General features: G+C 50.0%; 1 protein-coding gene across 2 annotated transcripts in view; it reads right to left on the bottom strand.

Moving 5' to 3' along the window:
* Window positions 1-22,992, bottom strand: part of Mylk (myosin light chain kinase) — a 250,871-nt gene that overhangs the window by 70,737 nt on the left and 157,142 nt on the right. Inside the window, exons 13-17 of one of the 2 annotated variants that reach the window (XM_036203911.1) lie at window positions 20,912-21,109; window positions 20,031-20,280; window positions 15,151-15,222; window positions 13,533-14,722; window positions 6,326-6,442 (exon numbers count right to left, since the gene is read on the bottom strand). In XM_036203911.1, coding sequence (XP_036059804.1) covers window positions 6,326-6,442; window positions 13,533-14,722; window positions 15,151-15,222; window positions 20,031-20,280; window positions 20,912-21,109 — 1,827 coding nt within the window. Of the gene's footprint in view, window positions 1-5,822; window positions 5,867-6,325; window positions 6,443-13,532; window positions 14,723-15,150; window positions 15,223-20,030; window positions 20,281-20,911; window positions 21,110-22,992 lie in introns of those variants that run through there. The other variant, XM_036203910.1, reaches the window with a different exon arrangement.

Here is a 22,992-nt window from a genome sequence, read left to right as displayed (position 1 = left end):
TTGGTGGGTAAAGGCACTTGCCGCCAAGCCTGAGGATCTGAGTTTGATTGCTGGGACCCACATGATGGGAGGAAAGAAATGACTCCTGCAAATTGCCCTCTGAACTCCACACATACTCTATTTCATGCCCCCCTGGCCCCAAATAAATAATAAAGTGTAATTAAAAAATCAAAATATGGGGTTAGGGATTTAGCTCAGTGGTAGAGTGCTTGCCTAGCAAGCGCCAGGCCCTGGGTTCGATTCTCATCTCCAAAAAAAAAAAAAAATAATCAAAATAACAGGTGGCATTACTAGGTATTGATCCCATGCACAAATATACATCTTGCTGTGTCCTCCATGTGCTCATAGCAGACAGAACCATAACATTCATCAATATTTAAATCCGTTCCCTCCCTTCCTTCCTTCCCTCCTTCTTTCCTCACTCCTAATCTGTTGTAGAATATTATTTTAAGGTGTGTCACATTTGTTTTTGCTGTGGAACATTTGTTTTAATGACGTAAAGTTATGTTGCATTCCTTTGTATTGCATTAATTTAACTCTGTGAAGCTGTGTTACTTTGCCTGTCTAAACCACCTGATTGGTCTAATAAAGAGCTGAACGGCCAACAGCAAGGCAAGAGAAAGGATAGGTAGGGCTGGCAGGCAGAGAGAATATATAGAAGGAGAAATCTGGGAGACAAGGAAGAGCGAGAAAAAGAGGAGGACGCAAGGGGCTAGCCACCTAGCTACACACCATCCATGGATGGAGTAAGAGTGAAAATAAGATTATAGATGTAAGAAAAGGAAAAAGCCCAGAGGCACAAGGTAGCCAGGATAATTTAAGAAAAGCTGGCTAGAAATAAGCCAAGCTAAGGTGGGGCATTCATAAGAAAGAATAAGCCTCCATGTGTGATTTATTTGGGAGTTGGGTGGTGGGCCCCTCAAAGAATAAAGAGTAAAAACAACTAACTATATCAACCTGCCTCTCTCTACCCCCTCTTTCTTTCCTTATTTTGGAGACAAACTCTCATCCAGTAGCCAAGGTTGGCCAGAACTTGCCACACAATCCAGGCTAGTCTTAAACTCAACACAATCCTCTGGTCTAAGGCTATTTAAGTGTTTTATAAGAACAGCAATTTGATTCAGTTCAACCTAATACTAACTGGATGCATGTGAAGATTTAAAGAATAAAATTGAAAGCAGGAAAGGATTAAGGAACATGCCAGGACTTAGACCAAGGCAGGTCAGAGTCTACTCAGCAACAGTCAGGTGACCACAGTAGTTGGGAACAAGAACTTGGGTTCAGATTCCCACCCAACTAGTCAGGGTGACCTGAGCAGGTGACTCAGTCTCTAGGTATTAAATGAAACTGATACCACGTCACTCTTCTGAGTCCCTCTTGTCAAGGTCACTAATGATCTCTGCATTGTTCTTTCCGATAGTCATTAAATCAATCAAGCTGAGCTGCCTCAGTGGCAGCATTAGACTCACTGGTCATTCTTTTCTCTCTAGAATCCTGACCATTTGGCTTCTGGGCTATCTCTGTTCTGGACTTCTTTTTCTCTTCGTGAGGCCATTCATCCCAGTCTCCTTTGCAGACCCCTGAGCTGCCTCTGCCTCTCAGTGCTCTCATCTCCCTCTGGCCTTATCTTCAGTCACGTGGCACTTCAGGAGCTCCTTCAATCCCAAGGCACTCAATGATCTCTACGTGTGGGTTCCACCCCATGTTCTATTTTCAGCCCCTCAGCTCCAGTTCATCTCGGGAGCTGTCTCCTGGGCATTTTTATCTTCATATGCATGGAACTCTTGAGGGTCCCCCAGCCTCCACGTTTTGACCTAAGTAAGTAGCATCACCACTGACCCTTATTTCTCCACGAAAGCCTAGATTTAACAAGTCAGAGTACTGGCCCCTCTCCAAGTCTCCTTTCTGCCTCTCCAGATCCAAATCGTCAGCCACTCCTATCATCTCTGAATCAAACCAGATGATGAATCCCCCAACTTCTGCTCCACCAAGTCTAAAAGCCATCACGTCCTGCAGCCCGCCTCCCTGCTCTCTTATGCACCCTAGGTCTGCTCACCACGAAGATGCCTGAGTGAGCCTTCACAAGCATCTAGTGTTGTCCCAATACACTAGACTGAAACCTGGTTTCCCGTTCCAGTTCATACTGCCCTGCAGCGCTGGTCCCTGGCCCGTGTTAGCCTGGATTCCTGGCACGCGGTGCTTGGCCCACCAGCGGGCTGCTGCTGCTTCTCCCCACACTGCCCCCAAGCAGCACAGTCTCGCTGTGCTTTTCTCTTGCTTCCCCCCACCACCTCTTTTCTCTTACTTCTAGAACTCCTTCCTTCCCTCACTCCATACTCTGTTCAAATGTTCATTCTACCCAAAGTCCCCAGCAACCCTTTTCTGAAGCAGTGGTCCCCTCCCCACCACCTGGCTGTGCTTTCCCCACACCACATGGTATTGCTTGAGTGTTTGTGTGTGCATTTGTATGCACACATAACACAAAAGTCAAGTCCAAACACCAGCTCCTTGAGCTGTGCCTGGCAGGGTGCAGACCTAAATATTTGTTGAATGAATGAATGATGGTGTGGGTGCCACTGATATGTGCTCCTCCTATACAAAGATGCACGGTCTTTTGTGGTTGTGAAGCCCTACTCTCCCTGAAGATAAGGCTGGATGCTTTGGCTAGGGTACCTAAGGAAGGGAGGCCTGAGCTGGGAGGGAATCATAGGAATGAATGGCCCTTGAGTAGAAGTGACTTCCCAGCAGAGGGATGGCAAGGTCTCCCGGTGTCTTGGCATGCAAATTCCCTGACCTGAATCAGCTGGGAAAGGTCTGGCAAGCCCCAGGACCAGACAGACACACCTGAGTTCTATCAGGACAAGGTCTCTTGTCATTTACTGGGTGGGGCTTCAGCCTGGTGCTTCTTGTCAGTCTTTCCTGTGGCTGTTTGCTCCGTGGGAAAGGCGGCCTGCCCCCTGCTGCAGAAACTGAAAAGATGAAGCACCGAAGTCTCTGGCCACAGCAGGTATTAAAAGTTCCTCGTGGGTGAGGTGTTTGTGTTTTGTTTTGTTTTGTTTTGTTTTGTTTTTGGCAAGTTCTCCCCGTCATAGGCTCAGTATCCTTTTGGATGGGACAAGTTGACACCTACCTTCTGCTGAGTTTGGAAGGAAGGGTGATATGACCACAGTCAACAAAAAGCACAAATACCTGTTTTCATAGGCAAATGTCCCAAGTAACGCATTAATAGCCAGGCATGCTGCATTCTGTAGGGTACCCCCTTCCTGCCTTATGAGAAACAGAACACTTGCCAAGCATGGTGGCACTCTGGAGGCAGAGGCAGGAAGATCTCTGAGTTCAAGGCTAGCCTTGTCAGAGTAAGTTCCAGGACAGCCAGGGCCACACATAGAAACTCTGTCTTGAGCAACAAGTTAAAAGAAGAAGAGGAGGAGGAAGGGAAGGGAAGAGGAGGGAGGGAAGCTGGGAAGGAGGGAGGGAGGGAAGGAGGGAAGGAAGGAAGAAAGGAAGGAAGGAAGGAAGGAAGGAAGGAAAGGAAAGGAAGGAAAAGAAGGAAAGGAAGGAAGGAAGGAAGGAAGGAAGGGAGGGAGGAAGGAAGGAGGGAAAAGAAGGAAAGGAAGGAAGGGAGGAAGGAAGGAAGGAAGGAAGGAAAGAAAGAAGGAAGGAAGGAAGGAAGGAAGGAAGGAAGAAAGGAAGGAAGGAAACAGAACACATCTGAGCCCAACAGGATCCCCGTTTGTGAAATCTTGAAATGCATTCTTATATTGTAGTCTTAAAGGTATTGGGCATTTCAGGGGGCATGGTGAGTTGTGCTGAGTGACAGCAGAAAGGCCATCCTGAAGTCAGCACAATAGAGAGGGACCTCACTGTTCTCTGGGAGGGATGCAGGACTGCCTCTACCCAGAGATCAGGCAGGCAGCTATAGCAGATGGATTAGAAGAGCTCACTGATGAAAATTCAACCATGGCTAGCTACTCCTAAGGGCAAATGTCTTCTCCCTTCCTTCCTTCTTTTCCATACCTTTAGTTCTTCCTTGAGACAGTGTCTCATACTGGTCTTGAACTTGTGATCCTGTTGCCTCAGCCTCCCTAGCACTCATAATCCAAGGTGGCGCACACCAACTCTTTTTGAGACTTTGACTGAAACCATGGATCCCGCTTTTTAGAGAGATGCTCTTGCCACACATAAATCCGACTTCAACAATAGTGAAGGATGGTCAGATCTACTGAGATCTCTGAGTACCATGTCCTGGGAACGGGGGGAAAGCCGAGAGAAGGATGAAAGACAGGAGGTCACTCAGCTTGGCCAAACCACCAACCCAAAGGAGGCAGAAAGCTGCCGTGAGGAGGGTTCAAGAGCCTGCAGTCCTTCAGTGTTTGCCTGGCTGGGGCTCCTGATGGGAAGAGAGAGCTAAGTGTGGCAAGAAGCTCATCCAACAGATGACATGGCCACACCTCCAAGTGCATCAGCAGGGGGGATGGGGAGAGGGACTGGGAAAGACGGCTGCCCTCTTTCCTATCTGCAAACAAAACCAGACCACATCCAATTAACCCCAGTCACTTCTCTTGTCTCAGCTGGTGTCTCTCCTGTCTCTCCTCTAGCTCTCCTTCCAAGACCCAGGTCCTAATCTGTAGCCAGGGGCCAAATTCTGACTCGGAAGGAACTGGAGAGAAATGATAGCCATCATGAGATCAGTGGGGACAATAAAGTCTCTCAGCACACCTCCTCAGCAAACTGAGCTGCTTAAGCTGCTGGAGGAATATAAATGAGTCCCCTAGACAGGAAAAAAAAAAAAAAAAAAAACCCAAACCAAACAAAACCTCCTAACTATGTTGTGCAAGGGAAAAAGAAATTGCACTTTGCAAACAAATCTGGAAAAGGTGCTGACACTGGACAGATAAGCAGAACAAATTGCTCTCTTGCCTGCAGCTGGCTGTGTAAATAGGCGCTCAAGAGGCCAGGGGTTTCAAAAGCAGATAACCTCATTAGCGGACTGCCACTTACTGATAGGAAGAACTGTCCCTAAGCCCTCCAGTGGGGCAGTTAGAAATCAGTTTCCAAGCAGGCACCACCTGGACAGAGGGCAGCAGGACTCGGACCTAGGTGGCCACAGGCAGGTGACACCCCAGGAGTAAGCAGGAACCTCGCGGCATGCATCTGGGTTGACCATGAACCCTCAGAGGCAGATCCTGTGAGATCATTCCTAGAAAGGCATTCCTAGGTTACTCACTCCCTGTCAGATTTTTTAGCTAGGAACTATTTAATTTACTCTGCAATTGTGTGTTTTCAAAAGATACTTTCCTTTAGAAGACACCTCATCTTTTCTCCCATTTACTGTGTAAACCAGATCTCTGCTTTGTGACCAGGAAGTGGGGTTTATGAAATCAGGAGTGAGGACAAAGACTCTCCAACTTGTGGGATGGCCAAAAAACACGTTAAGATTTCAGGACTAGAGCGACCAGACTCAGGAGGCAGAACAAGGAAGCTGTTCTTCCAGATGCCTTATTTGGACACCAGTTTTTGACATCTTACTGACAGTTATTAAGCAGGCATTTCAAGGGCAAGAAGCTGTTTGCACACAACTACCTTTTTTGACATTTCCAGGAAAGTATGAAAATTCAAAGGAAAGAGGCACCGGGTTGAAAGTCCTGCAGGTTTGGGATCGGGGTTCCTGCTGGGCCTTGCCACTTCCTGAGTTGGGGAAACTCCACACTCCTCAGGGGTCTCTTTCTCTCTCTTTCCTGCTTCTCCTCCCTTCTCTCTTACTGTGTTTTCTTTTGGCAGAAGACCTGTTCTCCTCTCTCCCCCACCTCAGCCTGACTCACCTTCTCCAGGAGGAGGACGCTTGCACGCTCAGCTCCCTCCTCAGGCCCAGGCCCCTCAGTGGGTCTGTGCACCAGTACACTCTACACACTTGTTGGCTGTGGTTTGTCAAATACTTGTAGTCATTTTCCTGTGGGTGTGTCCTTTCTCCTGCTGGTGCCCTTATGCCCGGCTTCCTTGCCCAGAAGGTTCTGGGTGTGGAGGTCAGGACTGGGAGGGAGGGGAAGAAGGTGTACAGCCCTTCTTCCTGGCTAGAGGATACAGGAAGAGGCTCTGTGGGCAATCAAGTAATCAAGGTGAGGCTGTCACTTCCCTTCTTGATCTCTCTCTCTCTCTCTCTCTCTCTCTCTCTCTCCCTCCCTCCCTCCCTCCCTCCCTCCCTCCCTCTAGATAGCTTGAGTCTCACCAAATGAATGCTGAAGGAAGGCTGGGGACAGTTTGGTGGGTGGGAGTGCATTCAGATGTAGCAGGGGCTGTGTGGTCGCAAAGGATAAGCATGACTCACCATCCACAGTGACGTGGCAGGAGCATTCTGCCTGGCCAGCGCTGTTCTTGGCTACACACTTGTACAAGCCCTTGTCCTCAGGCAGTGCCTTCTCGATGGAGATGGAGAAGAGGGAGCCTGGGGATGGGGAGAGAGAACAGGATATGCTGTAAATGACCAGGTAAGGGTGCAGTACCTGGTCATCTGGAGCACAGGAGGTGTCTTTATAAACCCCTTCTCAGAATCCAAGAGCACAGGCCAGCTGAGAATTTGGCTTTCTCCTCTCTGAATCTTCAAACTCTGTTGATAACCTTCTCCAAAAGAGGCTAATTCCTAGTCAGCTCCTCCAGGATCCCTCCCCCACTGGAGGGCCCTTTTAGGAAGCTGCAGAAAGAGAAAGAAGTAGCCCTAGTTAGTAGAAAGAAGGGAAGGGAGCAGATGGGCATGGCCTGCCCCTTACACAGAGCATAAGGAGCCAGGTACAGTCTCCTGGGGATGGTGGTCAGGAAGGAGTCACCTAGCAGTGATGCTGGGGATACTGCTTAGTAAAAGGAGGTTTTTTTTTTGTTTTTGTTTTTGTTTTTGTTTTTGTTTTTGTTTTTAAAAAAAACATGTGTTTGGCCAGGCAGTGGTGGCATAGGCCTGGAATCCCAGCACTCGGGAGGCAGGGGCAGGCGAATCTCTGTGAGTTCAAAGTCAGCCTGGTCTACAGAGTGAGATCCAGGACATCCAAAGCTGTTACACAGAGAAACCTTATCTCCAAAAACCCCAAAACAAATAAACACCCCCCCCCCAATGTGTGTATGGAGGTCTGAAGACAGCTTTCAGGAGGTTCTCTCCTTCCAACATGTGAGTGCCTGGGATTAAACTTAAGTCATTAATTAGTCTTGGTGTCAGGAAACATGTTCCCACTGAAACATCTCACCAGCCCAAGATAAAGGTGGTTTTGAGCGAACAGGAGAGTGGGAGAGGGTGGGAACGCTTGTCCAACACAGACACAGGCCTTTGGGATGATCTCCTGTGAGAAGGTAGTGGCTCTGGTGTGTGACTGTAGCAAAGGCTTTTTAGGAAGAACTATGGCTGAAGAACAGGCTGACGAGGAGAGACTCCCGAGGCAGCCTTCTTACAGGGCTGGACCATCCGGCCCCTCAGGAGGGGTGAGGATGGCCTCTTTCCTTACAGCCTGCATAAGAAACACGTCCGGTGGCCCATAGGTGGACAGGGAGAAGGCAGGCTGAGCACGTACAGGAGCTCAGGGATCCAGTCCTTTCCTATCCAGTTCTCTCATCCCCAGACTGATCAGGTCTCTTAGATCTTCCTTAGGTGGGTGAGTAGGTGGGGATCATCCCAGCCTGGCCAGCCAGGAGTACAACCATCTGCTAGGTCCTACCTGGAGACACATAAACAAGCCTATAGCATGGCATCCTGTTCAAACTACCCAGTGTCAGTGCAACAGCCATCCCAAAAGCAGAGCCATGTCCTTCCCGCTGCCTGTAAGCTACCCATTCTCCACATTCCCCAGGCCGCTGGCCCTGGGAGGACAGCTGTATGCATCCCAGGTATATGGGGGGACAGCTGTATGCATCCCAGGTATATGGGGGTAGGGGACAAGTTCCCAAGGGGAACTTTAGAACTCAAAAGTGTAACCAATCACTACCTCCCCTCCCACTCCATTAGACAAAGCTGATGGCAGGAAACGGAGAGAACAAGGATAGCATGGACTGGGCCCAGAGCACCATACCCAGGCTGGAGAGTTGGAAAGGCTACACTGTTTCGTGGGTTAGCACAGCTGATCTGTGTCTCCCCCTGCCCTGTTCCCAGCTCTTGAACAGGTCTCTCTGTCTTTCCATGGGGAAGGCAATGGGCCACCATATATATCTTCCCAACTGCAACAGAAAGGATTTAAGTCTGGCATGGGAGTAAGACTCGGGAGGCACAGGGACAGAGGAGTGAGGGCTGCTATCCCCTTCATGTGGGTGGAGAGGAGGATGTTAGGATGACCCCTGGCCTGAAGACAAGGCTCCGAAGAAACCCACCCATCTCTGAAGTTCCCTGGTCTGGGAGGACATATTCCATCCCCCATCCCCAAGTTATGTCCTGTTTCAGAACTCATTTTGTTTGTTTGTTCCACATTTTGGTCCCACATTTGGCTGGTTAAATGACAGATACAGTAGAAGTCATCTGATGGGCAGTGGCCTATTTGAACAAGAGCCCACTTTTCTTCCCAGCCCTCCAAGGCCCCAGCAGAGCTTAGCCATGGCCACATGCATCCGTGGGTTGGAAGAAGACTGAGCAGGCTGGAGGCTGGCCACCCCAGATGAAGAATCTGGTATTTCCTGTGGGACGGCTCATTCTTGACCTCCAGAAGAAAACTGTTTCCCAGCAATTTTTTTTTTTTTTTTTTTTGGAAACCTCAGCCTGTCAGCCTGGTAGGGAGTTGAGAAGGAGTGATGGGGGATGGGAAGCCAAAATCTACTGAGTGGTTCAGGAGGAGCTCTGCCAAGAGACCCTCCTGGATGGGGGGAGTCACTCTCCTGTGACTGAAGACACCCCCAGCTCTTCTGTTTTCTGAGTGGATGGGGAGAGGGGACAGAAGGGGCTAGGAATGGGGTCAGGAAGTTGCCTGAAGTCCTGGAGGCTCCTGGTTATTCCAAAAGCCTCCCTGACAGGCCCTGCCAGTAGGCACCAACCAACACTATTGCTCACCTGGGGTCTCTTCCTTGGACACAGTGTCCACTGTGTCACCTCTCCCAGGTATATGGGAGGACAGCTGTATGCATCCCAGGTATATGGGAGTGGGGGGACAAGATCAACGGGCACTATTCCCAGGGGAACACTGCCCTAACTCTAGCCGCACCTCTCCTGGGCTTCCCCAGGCATCTGACACACAAAGCCTACCTCAAGGCTATTGCTGAATCACACTCCTGTCTCCCATGCAAGCCCTGAGGGCAGGAACCATGTCTGGAATGCAAGGGTAATAAGAAATAGTTGAGATTATCTGGATGACAGAGAGCATTTCCATAGCAGGTGATCTGGAAGGATCTTTGCAAGACCAGGTCACGAACACAAAATCAATAATATATATTGATTAGTATTGCTAAAAAAGATCAGATAGTCTCTAGGCAGAAAAACATAGGTAATTCCAACAATAATTGCTTGTATGGATTCTACATACAAGCAAAGGGGCTATATATAATTAATGCCTTGTACGTAGTAGGTGCTATACGATTTGTAGGATGAATTTATACAAGATTGAAAAAGCTTTCGTAAGATTCCACCCTGAAGGCAATTAAAAATGAATCATCTCTTGATAATAGCAACAAAAACAAAGCGTCATTACTAGATTGGGAGAAACGTTTTTGCTAGGGGAAGCCCAGCCTGGAGGCAGGAAGAAAACATGGAGATAAAGGTCCTTTTATTGCTACCTCAACCCCGCCTAGACTCCAGGGTCATCCCTATAGCCAAATAGGTCTGGAAAGGGAGGCCCAGGTGCCTGTCCCTGGAGGGCAGGTCCAGCTGATGGTCCCCTGAACCCATAGCTCTGGGTACCAGAAGAGGAAGACCACCTCCACTTGATTGATTCTCCGAGAATTACCTAAATGGTCAAATCCCACCAATGGCCAGCACATCTTTTCTCCGGTCTCTCCAGCACTAAGTGGGGTGAATGTAAGCCTGTCCTTCGGGCTCTGGGGCTCAACAGAGAAGCCTCCCACCCCATACATACACAGGCATTCCCTAGCAGCGGGAGCTCTGAAATCCACGTATTGACTGGGTACAAGGACTGTGTGGGTGTCTCTTGACCAAAGTGACAGGATTCTGAGAAGGTATCCTGGACGAAGAGAATCTTGATAGGGTGCACTCAGAGGCAGAGGTGTGGAGGTGCGGAGGTGCTGGGGGACAGGAAGACAGGACTTACCCTTTCTCCCTCCTCATCACCTCAGATCACCCCTGTGGCCCAAGAGCACTCAGTCTGCTCCATCTCCCTTTCTTTCCCCAGCCCCAGCCATCACCCTGCCCTTCAAGCCAGGCCACAGGATTTTATAGCAGATGTCTGTACTTCTTGCCTTGGATTCTTTCCCTTTGTGGCTATGCTCACCTTGGCAGTATGGACCTCACCACCATCCCCCTGATGTCTTCTGCAGCCTCCATACTTGCCACTAGCCTAGAGTCAGTCACAGCCCCTAAGACCCAACTTTCTGTGTAGCATTCCTCACTCCCACATCTTGCCTGCGTGGCTGGCTCTCTGTTGCTTTTAGACATGTTCTCTGACAGGATGTGGACTGAAGTCAGGGCCAAGTAAGCCACTCTGGCCAGCCCAGATAGGCCCATTTGCAAGCAGCCAGCCTTTAGTGTCCCAATCCCTGTTCCAGGGACCACCTACCCCTAGCTTCCCTGATGCCCAAGTCTGTCCTGCTTTCTGGGCTCTGAGGGAGGCCAGGGGCTTCCCCACCAGCCATTCCTTTCCGCGGTATGTAACAACTCCCCTCTGTGGGATCCACTCTGTGGTGCTTTGTTCCAACAGTTTTATGATAGTGAGCCTATGTCCTCTCTGCCAGGTCTACTAGGAGCAGATTCATTCTACCCCTGCCACCTTGCTGCCTTCCTGGACCAGATAGGTGTCTGACAACTGATAAGCCCTAAGATGCACTTCCCCCTGACAAAACCCCTTTTAAAGACTTGGTGAGTGCAGGCTTAGGAGGTGGGGCTGTTATCTGGAGCACAAGCACTCTCCCCTTTACTGTGGCAAGAGAGGCTCATGTCAAGGTCTGCTCCCTCCATCACAGAGAAAAGACCAGACACTTGGAAAGCCTAGGGGACCTACCACCTCTCTTCCGATATTTTTGGTCTTGTCATAAAAATCTCAACTATGTGAATTACAATCCCAGCTCTGTTACTTAAGAGCTGTGCAACCTTGGGCAATTTACTTAACCTCTCTGTTAGAAAGATCCCTAGTAGTGTGAATTGAGTGAACAGAAAGTGTAAGATGTCTAGGATGGCATCAGGCACGGTGTTCAACGGATGGAAACAAGATATTCTTACTTTGCAATGTTGAGAATATAGTTTGAAGTCTGGGTGGGAGCTCTTTCTGTAGTTCCCCCCCACCCCCAATCTCTTTTCACATGCTGGCTTGGCCAGCATTTCCTCTGTTGTCACTGAGGATTTCAGTCCTTCCCTTTGGGAGGCGAAGATGTTGCTTACATCTCTGCTCTAAAGTTTACTCCAAGCAACCCAGGCATGAGAGGAGTCAGTGGCTGGTGGCTGGCTCAGGTCTGCCTGGCACTGCTCAGTCAAAACAGATGGTCTATAAGTGGCCACTGGCGGCTCTGGCTTTTGGAACTGCCTCCTTTCACCACTGTTTGAACCTCAGTTTCCCTGAGGTTGATGTATTCATGGACAGTACTGTGCAGGATTCGATCACTTACATGTCCCAGGCTGGTGGCTGTCCTCCATCCTGCCCAGAGAGGTCCCTGGACATGGTCAAGCTTTTCCAGCTTGTGTGAGGGAGGGAGGCCCTTGGGTACAACAGGGAGAATGGCAGCGTCCACTGTCTCACTCTTCATACCCTACCACAGCGGTGGCCCTAAGACCTCCAGGGTGTGGACATCATAGACACGGAACTAGCAGACATGGGGACAGGTATCTTCGGGAGAATTCTGACCATCTGGGGACATCCATATGAAAACATTACTGTGTCAATACATTAGCAGAAGACTATACCATCTCTCTGCTGAAAGAAAATCCAGTTTGCCTCTTGGTCCTTCAACATTTAGACTCCGTATATTTCCGCCCTCTGGGTTAGCTGGTGGAACTGTGGAGTAAGGGACAAGGACGCTGCTATCTGCAAATGCCTTCTTCCAGGTTTTTGGAAGTGGACAGCTGTGGGGTGAGGGGAGAGTGGGTGGAGAGGGGAGTGACCAGAGGATAGCTGGAGACAGAGGAGGGGAAGAATGGGCTGGCTTGTCTGTCTGTGCACCGGCATTTGCTAAGACCTGTCCACTCAGCCTCTGCAGGGACCGTCCTCTGCACCTCAAGGGCATGCGCCACATCCTGGGAACTTCTTCATGACCCACTAGGGTCAGCTCCAGCTCAGGCAGGACCCCATCCCTCTGCTAGCCACCTCCGTGGGCTGTGGGATGTTATCTGACTTAGGAGTCCCTAGCAGGACTTGGGATGGATAACAAGGCCTTAAAACACACTGAGGGCTGGTAAGGGTCTCAGCTGCAGGTAAAAGTGTCTGCTGCCCAACCTGACCACCTGAGTTGGATTCCAGGGCACACACACGGTGGAGGGAGAGAACCAACTCCTACAAGTTGTGTACTGATCCACACACATGTACCACGGCAGTGTGGCCACATTCATAATCAGTCAAGTCACCCCCCCCCCCACACACACACACACAGAGATACAATAAATAAACGAATGTAAAAGAACAGTAAACCATGCCAAGGGGCTGGGAATAAATCTCCTCTCACTTCCATTTTCTCTGGTGTAAACTGGCCCATCTAAGAACTCCAAAGCCCCAAAGGCCATAGGTGGCAGGACTTTCACCATCCCCCAACCAAGAATGTGAAACACCAGCAAACAAACGTCTCATCCAAATTAGGAAGCGAGCAGCTCTGTCCTGAGTTGAGTGTGGCCATCGGGCTGTGCTGAGTGTTTGGCTTGCCCATGGGTCCTTCAGACCCACAATGTTTTCAAGACTGAACTGTTGCTAACGCCAGTCCCTAGTTCCATACCAGCATGCCAACCCACTGCTTCCTAAACTTAAATCACACTTCTTAATTAGTAGTGGGCTCAGGGCCCCCAACTGACCTCAGCTCCAGGGTCCTCCCCCCAACAACCCCCCCCCCTCCCGTTCCCAATCTGCAAGCATAGCTCTCTCCACGAGGGTGGGGGGATGTTGGACAACTCAGTCCTAGGTCTGCTTACAGGGGCCCTGGGTGGGGTGCCAGGAGAAGGCTCTGCCACACAGACACCAAGGCACAGCATGTACCCCACAGATCAGAAAGCCAACTCTCACCCACAGTGGAGTCACGTATACAGCCAAGGCCCCCTCAGTAGGGAGCCCATCCTATAAGCGAGGGAGGCATAGGGATGGCTATTCCAACTGAGGCTGTGGCTACAAGTGACCACCAAGAAGACTGTAGCTTCATGCTTTGACAGTGACCCAGGTAGGTACAGGCTCCCCAGCTTCCCTACCCTCACCCCCCCCCCCCCCCCCGTTTACCTTCTTGGGAGAGGATGATGAACTTTGTGGTCTTGAGTGTCTTTCCATTCAGTGTCCAGGTGACAGCGGCTGGGGGATCAGAGGTCACCTGGCACTGGAGTAGCAGCTTCTCACCCTCGGCCACATGGACATCTTGTAGCTTTTCCTTGAAGACTGGGGCCGAGCCTTGACTCTCGGGTCTCTTTTCATTGCCTGTGGCTCCGGCATGCCCTTTCTTACAGTTCACATCATTCTTAACCTCCTTGAGTTCTTCTTTCCCAGATGGTTTCAGGGGCTCGGCAGGCTTGGCATTGGCCACGGGCTTCAGGGTCTCAGTAGGCTGTGCATTGCCTATGGGTTTCAGGGACCCTGCAGGCTGTGCATTGCCTATGGGTTTCAGAGTCTCAGTGGGTTTGGCATTGGCTGCAGGCTTCAGGGTCTCAGCAGGCTTGGCATTGCCTATGGGTGGCTTCAGGGTCTCGGCAGGCTTGGCATTGCCTATGGGTGGCTTCAGGGTCTCGGCAGGCTTGGCATTGCCTATGGGTGGCTTCAGGGTCTCAGCAGGCTTGGCATTGCCTATGGGTGGCTTCAGGGTCTCGGCAGGCTTGGCATTGCCTATGGGTGGCTTCAGGGCCCCAGCTGGCTGTGTATTGCCTACAGGTGTGGGGCTTTCCCCAGCACTGTTACTGCCATTCTCTGCGGGTGATTTCTTCTTGCCACCTAACACTGAGCGAAAGTCTGGGGTGGCAGCTTTTGGAGGTGGGGCCTTCTCCGGGATGGGGGTCTTAGGGGCCCCCTTCTTGGCTAGGACAGAGCGGAAGTCAACCTGCTGGGGGCTATGCACCTTCCTCTCCTCCTCGGACACGGTCTTTGGCTTCACTTGCCGCTGAAGGTTGGCGCGGAAATCCATCTGCTCAGCTGGGATCTCCTTCAGGTCTTCTTCGGATACGGTCTTGGTGCTCACCTTCTTTCCCAGGAGGTCACGGAAATCCAACTGCCCCACCTCCTGCTGGCGGATGGCCTCTTCGGTGTGCAGCCTGGTCTCCACCCGTCTCTTCAACAGGCCCCTCACGTCTTCTCCGTCTTCTTCCTCTGGCCAACCCTGCCCTCTTGCTGGCCAGCCAGGCCTCAGGGTCCCATCGCGGTCACCATCACCATGAGCACCAACTCCTCCACGGCAGAGGCCCTCACAGCCGGCAGGCTCCCGCCCCCTGCAACAACCAGTGAGGGGGAAAAGGGAAAGTAGCAGGAAGAAAAGAGGTTGGGTAAGGCAGAAACGTCAAGGGAGAGCAAATCCCCGAGGGCGGGCGGAGGGTAGAGAGGAGGAGGGGGAAGGGACGTGGGGGCCGGCCAGGCTGTGTTTATAGAAGGGAACATTGGTGAGAGGCGCTCACTTGCCTAGTTGGTTTATTATATCGGTAATGACTTCAGTAGCCTTATAAGGGTGTGTGCAAAAAAGAAAAAGAAACACACATCACCCCCTCCTTTGCCTCCTCTGCCCTCCCTCCTTCATCCCTTCCAACCTTTCCCTTTGGCTCTGGTAGTCTCAGTAGGAGGACACAAACCCTCCCAGGCTCTGGGGCTAGGAGGAGGGTGGCGGGTTCAGGGGCCTGACCAGGCGACTGCTGGGGGCACTCACCGTGGTGGGGCTCTGGCCGGACTGTTGTGCAGCATCAGTGACACCTGGCAACTACACTCGCCAACCCGGTTCCTGATGGAGCCAAGAGCAGTACAGTGAGGACTGTGAGACTCCCTGGGCAAAGGACCCATTCAGCCCAGGGCTGGAAGGAGGACAAGGCAAGTGTAGACTTGGTCAAGGGCTGGAAGACCATCGGGGAAGGAGGAGGCCTAGGGCTTAGCTCAGTGGCATATACAAGTGGGAATCCTTTCTTAACACTATCAATTGATCACCTAGTCCAAGAATAAGGGCTGCTGGCCGCTGTGATGAAGCCGCTGGTCTATACAGACAGGCCTGGCTCAGATGCCCCGTGATCTGATTCCATACTCCCTCAAAGCGATGACAGTCACTTCCCCAATGGCTGAATTTTCCTAGAAAACAGTCCCAGCCTTCCCCCATCAACTGGAACATTCTGTGTTGTGCCGTGTTAAAAACCTAACAAGCGTGTCTCCCAACATGGGTGGCCTTTCTTTTCCTTCTTCAGGTGGGCAGGGCTCCGGATTCTTTACAATCACAGAACTTTTCGGCCCCCAGGGGTGCATGGCTGGCTGAGGCCCCTCTTCTTAGGCAGGGGCTCAGTGGCTAACAGTGGATTCAAAGCAGATGAGCCCTCTGGCCTACGAGGCTGCCCTCTGCTGGCATTTCAAAGGGATGTTTGGGGAAGGGACCAGTCTGGGAATTAAATGGGTAGGTTCTACCATTCCAAGGACTGTGTTTATCCAGGACCGGCTGGCCCTCACGACTGCCACACATGCTTTGTCTTGTTCTCTACGACATGCCAGCTAAGTTTGGAAAGCATAGGAAAGCACAGGGGGCCATGGGGATTATGCAAGGCAGGGCTGGGACTCTCAGGTCCCACTTAGTCCCCTAGATACATTGCTTTAGTGGCACTGCTAGCTCTGAGGGACCCTTTTAGATCCCATGACAGACATAGCAGCTGCCAGCTCCGGGACCTCTTCCTTACATAACCTGCCTCATTTCATTTACGGTGCCGACAGGTTAGAGACAGCTCTGTTCTTTTAAGTCCAACAGAGTGTCTGAAGGTTAAAAATAATGTGCCTAAACTCACAGAGTTAACTAGCAGGGACAGGGGCTGGATCTGCCTACTTGTAGCCTGCATGCAGGTCCCACGGTGTTCATCAGAACCAGTATGCTTTGGGGTCTTTGTGTGTTTCTTAGAGTGTCTGTACACACGTGTGCCTTAACCACAGGAGTGGATACACACCGAAGTGTATGGGTCCACCTGGTAGGCACCTACATCTTAAATCTGGGAACATGTGCTTATCCCTCCTGCCGCCAGTGTGGTATGCCTACCTCATTTTGTCTGGCGCTTCCTCTTCGAAAGACACTAGCAATGGACAGTGTGGTTCTGCTCTCAGGGTCTGTGGATTTGCTCCTCATTCTTGGGCATGAACCCATGCAAAACTAGGGCAGACCTATGTGCTCTCTTCCAGGACTCTCTCACCTGGCGGGGCCTCCTCCTTTGCTCCATTCCTTGCCTCTGTGTTATCCCAGGCTCTGCCTACCTCGGTCCCTTTCTGTGCCTTTGGCTCTCTCATTTTTCTCTCCTCTCCTGTCAGCTCCTGTCTGTCCCCTCTTCCAGGCCCAGGTTCTGAAGCTACCAATTCAAGGATCCTGCAGAGTCCAGGCTATACCTCTGCTTAATCAGCAACTCATTAGCACCGGGTGTGAGCGTGATCCCTGGTGCCCTGATCCTGCCAGGTCACTGGGCAGTGTTAGGCCACTCTTTCCCTACTTCACACTGTTCCCATGCCTGACGCCGGCATGGAACACAGCAAGACGCCCAGTGGGTGTTTACTTGGTAGCTCTTTTCCACATATCCTCACTGAGTTTCCTCTTGTCATAAGGCATAGGAATCAGGAGCAAATACTGACCGGATGGCCCCACTTTACCCTAGCCACACTCTAGGAGGCTGTGAATCAGAGTTGAGCTGCTTGCTGAGCTGGAGCAAGGCTTATCTATACCTCCCCATGGAAGGAAGCAAATAAGGGCTCTAGTCATCATGATCTGTCCCCATGGTGGGGACCTACAGACAAAGACCCTCAGTGTCTCTGGCTCCACCTACCCACAGACCTCACCCTGAGGTCTCCAGACAGATGGGATGGCAGAGCACTGGTACACCATGGTTGGGTCACTGGGGTAACTATTCCGAAGGCCTAAAATGCAAACCTCTACTGATCCTTTAAGACAAGTCACGGGTTCTTCTGGAGCCTACAAAGCTCAGATAGACTCCTGACTGGGATCACCTACCAGTGTCCTAACCAGCAGGAACAGCATCTTGAGACAGCTTACATAGTGCGCATGCTCCATTACAAACTTGGGCGGAGACTGAGGAGCTGCTCTGGTGTTACCACACAGGACACAGCAGTCACTCTGCATGCTACACCTGCCACTGACATGGAGACCTTTGGCTCCCCTTTCCTGAGCCCCTATAAGAAGCTCTTGCTCGGGCTAAAAGCCTTGCATTGGGTCCAACCCCAGATCACCCACACATAGGATGAGTTTATATACCAAGGTAAAGAACGGATTTCCTGGAACATATCTGTGTTCTCAGCTGGTTTGGAGTTGACTTGTTGCTAGCTCTCTTCTTGATCAGAGCTTGCGAAGTGAAGAGAAAGTTAAAACTCACCTGCATCCACTACTCCATAAAAGCAGAAACAGATCGGACCCCCTGGTTTCCTCCCAGCCACCCAGAAATTCCTCCTCGAAAGGCCCTCCTCCACGGGCTAGGTCTGACTTCTGTCAGGACAAAGAAAATGAGAGGGAACAAGGTCCCTGGCAGGCCTGGCAAGCACTCCTCAAGAGAACTTTCCACTGACTTACTCCATTTTTGCTGGGGACAGAGCTATGGCAATGGCCTCCCGGAGGAATGAGGAATCCAGACTTTGGGAGGAAAAGGGCAAGGGATGCATGGCTGAATCGACCAGCATGAATTCCTGGGTCCCCTAACTCCCAGTGCATGGAAAGACACTCCCAGCCATAGGCTGCCAGAATGGAAGAACATCTGATTGAAGTCAGAAGACAAGGGCTCGAACTTAGGCTCAGCTCATGGCCATGATCAAGTCGGTGACCTGAGACCTCAGTGTCCCTCATTATCAGATGAGAAGGCTTGGTAATTTCCGCATTCCCTTCCGCTGGGATAGGCTCCATTTTATGACTGTCCCCAGCTGGTCCCAGACAGTCTGCCTCTTGCCCTTCCAGTGTAACCCCCTCAAAGGGTCTGGCAAACTTCTTATAGCCCTTTGCTTTGTGCCCTCTACCCCCCTTCTTTCTTGGCTCAGCTAAGCCCTTTTTTACTGGCCAAGACCCAGTCTTTCTTTTTGATTCAAAATCTCACAAAAATCCAGGAGGTAGAGGCAACAGAATCAGGAGTTCAAGGTTATCCATATTGAGTTTGAGGCCACCTGGGCAATATGATATCGTATCTTATAAAACCAAATGAACCGAACAAAATCTAACAAAAAAAAACCCCTTCATCTCTTATAGGATATCCAGCTTGATTAACACGAGTATCATCTCCAAGTACTGCTCCTTCACCAGAAAGTACTGTCACATCAAGTCAGTTTCTACCCTAGTACTGGCCTAGTGAGCAAGGCTCCTATCACAGAGGCAGATCTGTCCCCCTGGTAATAATGAGTTCAAGCATAAGGCAAAGTCAGTTGACATCGTCTAGGTGCAGCGCTGATGGTAACAGGACAACAGATAATCGAAAGAGGGTCCTGTGTTTAGTTCAGATCCACAGAGCTCTGCCCATATGGACATAACTCCTGAACAGACCCAAAGATTTCTAAGAAATAATAGCTTTCTTTTTTAAAAAGTGCACTTCAAGGTATCTGGGGTGGTCTATTATATAGCAACAGGTAGCTGATGTAAGTAGAAAGCACATGCACATAATTACTGTAGGCACAGTCTGCCATCATAGCAAACGCCTTGGCATGTGGCTTATAGAGCGGATCCTGATGAACGTGATGGGCTCAGTATGGGGACTTGGTAAAGTTCAGGAAGCAAGTTACAAGTAGTCAGGCACCCATTAAGGCTATGTTTAAGACTAGACAAACAGTCACACGGGAGCCTCTGTGACTGAGTACTAGTGGTTATAAAGAGGAGGCAGAGGAAGATTGTGACATGCACGCTCTCTGCCTCTTGCCATGTGAACCCTCAGACCACCCTTTGCCAGCAGGAAGGCCATCACCAGATAAAGCTACCATACCACCCTTGGACCTACAGAGACCTTTGTTTATAAAGCCATCAAGCTTCAGGCATTTTATTATAGCAACAGAAAATGAACTAACACCTCAGTCCATAGAAACTGTGAGATAATAAGTATCTGCTGTCTAAGTTTGGAGTAATTTGTTACACAGCAACAGATACCTAATACTAATATATCCCGTTTGGCCTCTATCCTCCTGTATCTCTACCTTTAATCCAGACCTTCTTTCTCGGCCCTTCTCTCTTGAGAAAGGGTGTAACTTTATAGTTCAGACTGGCCTCAAGTCCACCGTGACCCTCCTGAGTCAGCCTCCCAAATGCTGAGATTGAGATGTGAGCCACCGCCCCATTTCACATTTCTGTATCTTTCATATTCTACATATTCCGCATAATGTGCCAAGTCAATATGTGGTGTGAGAGGCTCCTGGGGAACTGAACTCAGAGGGAAGGACTCTCCATGAGAGCCTGCTCTATTCAACTATAAGAACCAAGAGCACGCTAACCGCACTGGGCCTGGATTGGCTGCTGTTTCCTCTGGCTTCCCTGTCCCAGCCTGGGAGTCAGGAGTCTGAGGAGGGGATGAGGGAGGCTGGCAGAGCATGCAGACTCACTTGAGCATGATCTCATACTGGCCGGCATGCCAGGGCTGCACATTCTTTAGGACCAAGGTGAACACATCCTCATTCTGGAGCAGCTCAAAGTGACCACTGTCCTTGGAGAGGGCTTTGCCATCTCGGAGCCAGTGCACGGTGGGGAAGGGGTCTCCGGCTATGGCACAGGAGATGAGGACACTCTGGCCCAGGGAGGCAGTCACTGAACGAGGCTTGCTGATGAACCAGGGCTGGGTGCCATCATGAGGTTCTGGAAGTAGGCAATGAGGAAAAAAATGGAGATGGAGGCCCTTCAGCACAGAGCTTGGCATCCACTCCATTCTCTGTGATGGCAGAAGGTCGGAAGACAATTTGATACCAAAGAATAAGTGGTCCAGAAGTTACTTGGACTGGGTATGCAGAGACAGTACATACTCATTGAAAAATCTGCCTTGGTTATGTTATCAGAGGATAATATTAATATCAATTTTTATAAGCCAAAGTGAAGGCAGGAGGCCTGGCAGTATGGAGTCCTTGGCTGGGATCTTCCTATGCTCATGCTCTGCATCCAGTGTGACTGCTGAGAACTGTTGTCCACTGCCTGTGTTTAACTCGCCTTTCTCTTAAAAAGGAGGCTTCTATAGGAGAAAGGACGCATACATGTGTAATTCATATCCCAAACCATCAATACCAAATTGTCCATCCAGTTTAGCAGTACCCCGGGGAGAGCTGGGACTTCAGAAAGCTGGGAAGAAAGTCCCACTCTGCAAGAGTTGGAGATGGAGACAGTGATCTGCCTCTGAGGCTGCAATGGGACCAGAGCAATCTCCCATGTTTCCTTCACCCCTAAATGGCTTTTGCCGAAGCTGTACCCCCACTTCCCCAAAGTAGCTCAGGTTCACCTTGCACGGTGAGCATGGCCTGGGTGCGGACTTCCCCTGCACTGTTCCAGGCCTCACAGGTGTATGTGCCCGTGTCCTCTGGGAACACCTCCTGGATACACAGGCTGTGCCGGCCACCTTTCTGTTCAAAGTGGAAGTCCTCTGACTCCTGGATCTCATGTCCATTGTGAAGCCATATCACTTCTGGAGGTGGGTTCCCTGAACAGAGAGTAGCAGCAGAAGATTATAAGAGAGGGGCTTCCCTAGCCAGGAAGCAACTGTGCACTTAATATGCTACTGCTGGGCTAACATGCTACCAGAGTCTTTGCCTCAGTCTCCTCATATGTTCTGCCTTGTAGGATTGTTAAGAGAAACACCTGGGTCCATCTAACCTTTGCTAGCTGCCCAGAGAATGGCATGCTGCACAAAGAGAATACCTAACCCTGAAGGTGTTCTCTGCCCTGCCTCACATGGAGATTCCACCATGTGACACCATGGCAGCTCCCTTGCAGACTATCACTAGGAAGAACTCTGTAAGCACTGGGCCACTACACAAATGTGGTCTTAGGACCCCAGCTTGCTGAGGGTTTCTAAACATGGCTGGCGGTAGGTAGGGGTGCAGGCCCAGGCTTCTGGAATGTGTTGGGGGTACAGATCAATGACCACATGAGAGCTTCCTTAGATATGAAAGTTGACCAATGAGGCTCTGCTTCCAGAGGAGTGAGGCTCCTGGAGAGACCTAAGAGTGAGCAGATGGTCATTTGTCTGCAAGACACATGTCTGGAGGCCAGGTGCAGAGTGCCTCTTATCTCTTGCAGTTGGACATCAATGAGACGTCCAATTGGCATGACAAATGTGGAAATGAGACCTAGCCTCTGTCTGGGACTGTCCTAAAAAAGGTTTCATCCTCCAGAAACTGGGGATCATCATCTCTTCAAGAACAAGTCCTCAGGTCCTCTCACAGTTCATATTTATTACTTTTGTGGGTCTAGAGGAACTAGGAAGATTTTAGGAAGATGGGTCCTTCTAGTTTTCAGAGGCACTGATAGGAACCAAGTATCCAAAGGTACTTACTCTGCCCTGAGTGTGGAGCTGGGACTTGGTGAGCAATGCTGTGGGATAATCCTTCTGTACACTGTGAATATGTATTACTCCCATTGGCTAATAATAAAGCCAATTGCTCTATAGCAAGGTAGGATAAAGTGAGGTGGGACAATCAAACTGAGGACTGGGATGAAGAGGGGGAGTCGAGAGAGATGAGAACCGCTACTCAAGAAGCAAGATGCCAGAGGACTGGTAAAGCCATGGGACACATGGCAATACATAGATTAATAGAAATGGGTTGATTTTAAAGGAAGAGCTAGTTAATAATAAGCCTGAGTTATTGGCCAACCATTCTGTAATTAACATAAGCTTCTGTACGTTTATTTGGGACTGGGCAGTAGGGACAAAAAATTCTGTTTACATATGGCACTCCAATGTGGTAGGTGTACATCCACATAAAGCATAAAATGCTTTAAAAAAAAAAAGAGAGGAGTGTTATAGACACACAGAAATGGAGCCAAGAACAGCTTCCTAGGTTGAGTTTCTCATGTAGGCCATGGTATAGAGATGCATCCCTTGGCTGAGGCATGCAGGCTTGAGCAGCAGCATGGTGGATTCCCTCAGTCTCTCAGAGAGGCATCTCCCAGCTGTGCACTGCATGGCAGACTTAGGGATTTTGCTAGTACAGAAGAAAAGGTTCAGTAAGAACAGGTCCAGACAAAAAGGCCTCTGAACACAGTGTTTGAAAAATATGTGTAGGCTTGGGAGAGAAGAGAAAGGGTAAAAACAGTCATAGATTTTAAAAATGACTTAAAAATAATGAAGTCCTTAAAAAGGGAATAGGGTAATAAAAAACCTATGATAAGACTCATAAAGATGAAAATACACAGAGTTGGGATTCTGTATTTTATTGTGTTGTCTTTGGATTTTTTTGACTGTTAATGGGTGAATGATAACTACAGAGAGACATTTGATTGTGAAAGCTACTAAATTAAACCAACCTATATATTTTAAAAATATCTTGACTCCAAAATTTAAGTCAAAAGGTATGTCACTTT

The sequence above is a fragment of the Onychomys torridus genome, chromosome 12 (genome assembly GCF_903995425.1).
Source record: "Onychomys torridus chromosome 12, mOncTor1.1, whole genome shotgun sequence".
NCBI classification, from domain to species: Eukaryota; Metazoa; Chordata; class Mammalia; order Rodentia; family Cricetidae; genus Onychomys; species Onychomys torridus.
The sequence above is the reverse complement of the archived record's forward strand: the minus strand, read 5'-3'. Positions and strand labels throughout refer to the sequence as shown.